The sequence below is a fragment of the Elephantulus edwardii genome, unplaced genomic scaffold (genome assembly GCF_000299155.1).
Source record: "Elephantulus edwardii isolate Elephantulus edwardi_28Jun2011 unplaced genomic scaffold, EleEdw1.0 scaffold00280, whole genome shotgun sequence".
NCBI classification, from domain to species: Eukaryota; Metazoa; Chordata; class Mammalia; order Macroscelidea; family Macroscelididae; genus Elephantulus; species Elephantulus edwardii.
Window position 1 is genome coordinate 404,452 of NW_006400030.1, and position 7,357 is coordinate 411,808.

A 7,357-nucleotide genomic window follows, 5' to 3' on the forward strand; every position below is an offset into this window, starting at 1 on the left:
TAAAATATAAATAAATGGAAAAATGTTCCCTGTTCATGGATAGGATGACTCTGTATAATATAAGTGATAATCCTACTAAAAGCAATCTACCTCTTCAACACAATCCCAATGTTGCTGCTGTTGTTATTGCTGTTGTTGCATGTCACCAAGTCACTTGCAATGCATAGCAAACCTATGCACAATGCCTCTGAACTCTGCCCTACCTTGAGTCCATTTCATTCTATCACACCTACACTCATTACCCTAGTTACTGAGTCAATCCATATCATCCAAGGTCTTCCTCTCCTGCATAGTCCCTGCAACATTCCAAGCATAATGTCCTTCTCCAAGAACTGATCCCTCCTGAAAATATGTCCAAAGTAGATGAGATAGAGCCTCAAAATCTTTGTTTCCAGGGAGCAACTTGATGCCTCCTCTCCAGGAAAGAACTATTTGTACTCTTGGCAGTCCACAGTTTGTTCAATACTCCTCTCCAGCACAACTCAAAGGCATGGATTCTTCTTCTACAATCCTTAATCAATGTTGAGCTCTCTGATGCATAGCAAGTAATTGCAAAAACTATGGCCTATATTAGGCACACATTAGTCTCTGGATTGTAATTATTGCTCTTCAGTATTCTGGAGACATACCTGACAGATTTTCCCAATGCTAGGTGGACAGTATCCCAAATCTTTCCCAAAAGATTTTCACCTTTTAAAAAAAATTGCTGGTGCCAAGAATGTTGATTGTGGAATTGAACAAGCTTAAAAAAATCAAGAATCTCAATCTCTTTTCCATCTATCATAGTGCTGTCAATTGGCCCAGTGGTGAGAATCCTTGTTCCTGATGTTGAAAATCCATAATGAACACTACAGTCCTTGACCTTCTATATGTAGAAAACACCTCAGGTTCTCCTCAGTTTTGGCAAGGGAAGTTATGTCATCTGAATAATGCATGTTGTTGGCGAGTCTTCCTCCAATCCTGATGCCACATTCTTCCTCAAAAAGTCCAGCCTCCTGAATGATCCACTGGGTTTGAAATGATCTATGCATTTGAATAGGTATGGAGATGGGCTACATCCCTGACATATACGTTTCTTGATTCTGAACCATGCGTGTTTCCTTGCTCTGTTCTTATGACTTCTTCCTGGTCCAAGTGTAGGTTTTACATGAGCACAATGAAGTGTTTTGTGATTCCCATTCTTCTCAAAGTTAACCACTCTTTGTTGTGATCCACACAGTCAAATGCCTTTCCTTCTGGTACTGTTTGCTTTCAGCTAATCCATCTAACATTGGCTATAATGTCACAACCTCTTCTAAATCCAACTTGCACATCTGGCAGTTCTCTTTTAATGTATTGTTCCAGTCAGTTATTTTAATAATCTTCTGCAGGATTTTGCTTACATGTGATATTAATAATATTATCCAATATTTCCACACTTTTTTGGATAACCTTTTTCTGGGATAGGAATAAATATAGATCTCATCTAGTGAATTGACCAGGTAGATGTCCTCCAGATTTCTTAGCACAATCTGGTGAATGTGTCCAAGGCAGCATCTGTTTGTTGAAATGTGTCAGATGATATGCCGTATAACAATACAGATACCAATTCATTTTTCAAAGAGATAGAAAAGGCAATTGGCAAGTTTATCTGGAAAGGAAAGAGAGCTTGAATAAGCAAAGTACTTCTGAAAAACAAGAATGAAGTGGAAGGCATAGCACTCCCTAATATGAAACCTACTGCACAGTTGTAACAACCAAAATACCATGGCATTGGTACAATGCCAGACACACTAGTCAAAGGAATATAATTGAAAATTCAGAAATTAACACAACTACCTATAGTCAGATGATATATTTGGCAAGGAAACAAAGCCTATCTAAATGCTCGCTGAAACTGAGGAGGACTTCATGCACTTACTGCAGAGGGTCAAGGACTGCAGCCTTCAGTATGGACTGAGGCTCAATGTCAAAAAGACAAAGATTCTCACCACTGGACCAATCGGTAGCATCAGGATGGATGGCAAAGAGATTGAGATTGTTCACAGCTTCAGTTTGCTTGGCTCCACAGTCAACACTCTTGGCACCAGAAGTCAGGAAATTAAAAAGTGTATCGCGATGGGAAAGTCTGTGGTTAGGGACCTCTCTAAAGTACTCAAGAGCAACAGTGTCTCTCTGGAGACTAAGGTGCGTCTGATACAGGCCATGGTCTTTGCAATCACTTGTTATACATCAGAGAGTTGGACAATGACTAGGGAAAACAGGAGAATTGATGCCTTTGAGCTGTGGTGCTGGAGAAGAGTATTGAATGTTCCATGGACTGCCAAGGAAACAAACAGATCCACCCTAAAGAGGGATATACCAGGCTACTCCTTGGAGGCAAGGATTCTGGGGCTTCGTCTGACATACTTTGGACATGTTGTAAGGAGAGACAGGTCCTTGGAGAGGGACATCATGCTTGGTAGGGTAGAGGGACAGTGCAGAAGGGGAAGACCCTCTACGAGGTAGATTGATTCAGTGACTGGGGTAATCGGGATGGGTGTGTCAGAGGCAATGCGATTGGCACAGGATAGAGCAGGGTTTAGGGCTATTGTACACAGGGTCACTAAAAGTCACAAACAACTAGACGGCACATAACAACAACAACAACAATGTGGAAATTACAACCTTTCCAACAGGTGTTGCTGGCAAAACTGGCCTTCTACCTGCAGATAGGTAAAGCAGGATCTGCCTCTCACACTGTCTAAGTGGCAGAAAATGGTCCATGGATGCACAAGGCCATGGAAGTCTCTGAAAGGGCCAGAGGAAATGAAAATGGCACAGCCCTTCACCATTTCAGAGAAGAAAGCAGATAAAGTGTCCTTAGCCCAGCCCAATGGTACCAGTAGAGCCAGGCCCATCAATAACAAGAGTTTATTTTATCTGTTGCTCAGACTCATAGTTATGATACCAACAGAGGAGTTTATTAGGGAAGTGAGTTGGGAAGGAAAGAATATCACCCAATACAAGTCCAGGCTTTAAACCAACAGTTTCAAGGACAATTCTCCAATTATTAGTCCAGACTCTAGTTTCAATTCAGCAGTCAAATCCAAACCAAATGAAAGTTTGGCTCAGATTAGTTCTATTCAAATCATCAAGCAAAGTTTGCCTCAGCACAATTATATGTCAGCTTCTCCTTCCATCATAAAAGGCAAGAGCAGCCGAATACCTTTTACTGTGGTCAGTACAAATGCAAGAAACTTCAGGTCACAGTTTGCCACAGTTTCTCCACAGCAATGGAGGCTGGGCTATTTGGGAAGGAATGTGGTGTCCAGATTGAAAGAAGACTCATCAACAACCTGCATTATGCAGATGATATAACCTTGCTTGCCCAAACTGAGGAGGACCTGAGGCATTTGCTGCAGGAGTACAAGCACTGCAACCTTCAATATGGATTGAAGCTGAACATTAAGAAAACAAAGATTTACCACTGGGCCAACTGGCAGCATCATGATAGGTGAAGGGATTGAGATTGTTAAGAGCTTCAGTTTGCTTGGCTCCACAATCAATACTCTTGGTACCAGCAGCCATAAAATCAAAAGACAAATTGCATTGGGAAAGTCTACTGTACGGACCTCTCCAGTATAGTGAAGAGCAATGATGTCAGTCTACAGACTAAGGTGTGCCTGATCCAAGCTATAGTCTTCACAGTTACTTGATATGCATCAGAAAGCTGGACAATGACAAGGGATGATAGAAGGAGAATTGATACTTTGAGTTGTGCTGGAGAGGAGTGTTGGTTATACCATGGACCGCTAAGAGAACAAACAAGTTTGTCCTAGAGAGGACAATCCTTGGAGGCAAGAATTCTGAAACTCTATCTGACATACTTTGGTCATGTTGCAAGGAGAGACTGTCTTTGGAATGGGATGTCATGCTTGCAAGGGTGGAGGGACAATGCAGGAGATGAAGACTCTTGATGAGATGGATTGATTCAGTGACTGCATAATAAGGGGTAGATGTGTCAGAGACAATAAAGTTGGCTCAGGATAGGGCAGCATTAAGACTTGTACACAGCGTAGCTATGAGTCACAAGCAACTCGACAGCACTTAACAACAGCAATGCCAGTCTCTCCACCATCAGGTTCTCACTCTCACTAGGGTCTCACTGCCTCAAGCCTTGCTTAGTTCAAGTCTTGCCTTATGACTTTCTCACCTTAAATCTTGCATGCCTCATGTCTTGCTGCTTTAAATCTTGCTGCTTAGTGTGGGAAGCACTCTTTCATCTATCTTAGTCCCAGAGTAGATGCTGATCTGCAAGGCTATGCCAACACCATATGTCTGTAGTTAAAGTAGCTGGAACTCAGAGGCTAAATGGATTTTAAAAAGGCAACTTTTGGTCTAACACTGCACACACCAACCACGAAAATCAACTCAGGACTGATCAGAAACCTGGGGGTAAAGTCTTAAACTATAAAGATCATAAAAGACAAAGGGGAACCAAGCTTAGAAGGCCTAACCTATAGTATAAAGAAGCTGTTGAATATAGTTTGAAATGCACAAATAAGAAAGGGTAACATCGATGAACAGGATCTCCTAATAATTAAGTCCCGGTGTGCATCAAAAACTTTTTCTAAAAAGGTGAAAAGATAACCTGCAGACTGGGAAAAAAATCGTTTGTCAATGACATTTCAGACAAGGGTCTCATATCAAAAGCTTACAAAATCCTACAGGGCCTCCAAAAGATAAAGACTGATAACACAATCACAAAATGGTAAAAGACATGGATTTTTCACAGAGGAAGATATTTATCACTGGCAACCAGAGTTCTCCATCACCGCTGGCTGGCCATGGGGCTCAGGCCTTCCCCACCAAGCTTCACTCATCAGCTCCCCTGGGCAGACAGCTCTCAAGACCCAAGAATGCTGAGCCACCCCACTAAAGCACCACAGTCAGCTGAGAAGCTGGCAGCTCTGCTTACTGCTTCCGAGAAGAAGTTGGCCAGTTCTCACAGGCATAGCTTTGGCCTTCCCCACTCCAAACTAAAGATGGAACTGACACCCAGAGAAGACAGCCCTCTGGAGGTAACTGGAACCAGGAGTGTACTATCTGGAAAGGGGAAGCTTCCAGGGAAGAGGGTGCTGCAGCCTGTTCCCTCATGGGCCTTGGGAACCATCTGGCAGGACCAGGCTGAACAGAGAGAGCCACTGCAGAAGCAAGAAGCCATCCAGAAGGTAGATTCCTCAGAGGATGGCACTAACGAGGGGCCTGACAACGCAGAGGGCACACGGAAACTAGGTGTGGTACCTAACCCAGAAGAGAGCCAGAGTCTGCTCAGCAGAAGAGCAGAGGGTGGTGAAGAGGAAGCCTTCTTGCCCAGTGACCCCAACAGACAAGGTCCAGAGACCTCAGAAGCAGCTTGGTACCCTAAAGTCCCTGAGAAGGTTGTCTCCTTCTTACCAGTCCCTGTCCTGGGCAGAGCTAGACTCACAGACCCCACACCCACTGGTGGCTGCTGGCAAGCCCAGCATCTCTACCCCCAGACATTAACAACATTTTGTCCCAGCACTTTTGGACTCACCCTCACCAGTTCTGACACTTCTTCTGCCCCTGGTGAGTCAAGCTCATGGTCCTGGAGATTCCTTACTGAAGGTCCAGACAGAGCATCCCAAGCAGAAAATCAGCTAGCGAGGTGGGTCAGTCATCCCCCAAGATTTAGAAGCCACAGTTCCAGCCCACCCCAAAGACATGTCTCCCAAGCAGAAGGGGAGGTCACAAGTACCTAGGGCCCCTGGGCTGGCCTATTCACCTTGTAATGTTCCCAACCATATCTGGCTGTGGAAGTCTAGATGTCCACAGTAGAGAAAAAGGAGGCCGAGGCAGGCCCTGGCATCACCAAAGTGTCTGAAGCCTCAGGTGACAGTAGGGAGGATGCTCCACACTGAGGCTGTCCACACACTCAGGAGTCTGGTCTAGCCTGCTCCAGAGAAGCCAAGAACCAGGAGACCCTCAAGATCATAAGGGCATCGCATTGACACCTGATGAGCTTTTCTGGAAACCTTAAAAAAATATCTGTAGATGTTCATTGAAATGAAAAATAAACAACCTAAATTTAAAAAAAAAAAGACAGAAGTGAGATAATGTGAAAAGTGAAACTATGACCATTAATAGTAATTTCAGATTTGTCTTGGAGACAAATGCCTACAGAAGTACTTGAAAGCAGTAGCAAAACAAGAACAAAAATTTAAATTCCAGAGTTTTACTTAAGAAAAGATGTATTATAATTTTATGAAGAATTTCTCTTTATTGACTGGCATAAAAATTATAAATGTTTATAAGACAAATTATCAAGAAGATTATTTTCTTCCAGTTTGTCCTAAATGGATACTAGTCAATCAAAAAATCCTAGTAAAAATTTTCTAGAAAAATCACATACTGAATCTGAATTTTCATTAAAACATGCAATCTGCTTACATCTTTCTTCCATAGATGGTATGCTCAAACTTCTGACCTTTCTGTCAGAAGCCAAATGCTTACAACTGTGTGACAATAGCACCTGCTTTCCAGGACAAAACATATGAAAATATGTTTCTTTCCGATGGTACCTGGCGACCACTGATGACCACTATGCAAGGGGTCACAAAGAGGCTCAAAGACAAAACTAAAGACAAAAACGTGGAACCTGGCTCAAAATCACAAAAAGACCCGACTTGCTGGTCTAACAGAAACTGGCAGAACCTCATACACTAGGAACTGTATTTAACTCTTTGAGTCTAGAACTAATTTTCCTCTTGTGGGCCAACATTCAGCTAAATATTAAATATGCTTAAAAGAATAACACTAAGGAGGTACTCACTTCCTAGAATAATCAATCATATAAGACAGAAAGGGTTCTGGTGGCACAGTGCATATGAAGTTGCAGCACAAACCCAACAGCAGCACCTCTCTGCTAGTTCAAATCCACCAGGAGCTCTGCTGGAGAAAGGTGGCCAATCTCTTCCGGTGTGAAACAATTCCCAAAAACACACCATAGGGTCAGATCTGGGCTGGTTCTGACACCAAAACAATGAATGAATCTGAGCATGAGTTTGATTTGTTCAGAGAAAAATCTCAGAAGTTAGTAAGGGATAGGCTGGAAGGATGAATGAAATGAAGAACCACAGTGAAGACTCAAACATTACTGTTATGGAGACTGTCAGTGGAGCCATTAAAAAAAAATCTTTATAAATGAGTGAATGAAAAATCAGTTACACTGCACATTTTCACATAAGACACTTTGAGAGTAAATAAAGTAGAACTGTAGGGAGAAAGATGTTTATAGCATCAATGCAGGGAAGATATACTATAAACACAATACTAACTAATAACAGGAAACAAGTACTTAGGACCATAAGAAGAC

The 7,357-nt window shown here is 42.5% G+C and overlaps 1 protein-coding gene and 1 pseudogene across 1 annotated transcript in view; both read left to right on the plus strand.

The window, feature by feature from the left end:
* Nucleotides 1-4,808: 4,808 nt before the first annotated feature.
* On the plus strand, nucleotides 4,809-5,744 carry LOC102862107 (annotated as a pseudogene).
* Nucleotides 5,745-5,807: 63 nt separating this feature from the next.
* Nucleotides 5,808-7,357, plus strand: part of LOC102862515 (mitochondrial assembly of ribosomal large subunit protein 1-like) — a 76,574-nt gene continuing 75,024 nt past the window's right edge. The window contains exon 1 of the mRNA XM_006900331.1: nucleotides 5,808-5,874. Coding sequence (XP_006900393.1) covers nucleotides 5,808-5,874 — 67 coding nt within the window. The remainder of the gene's footprint in view (nucleotides 5,875-7,357) is intronic.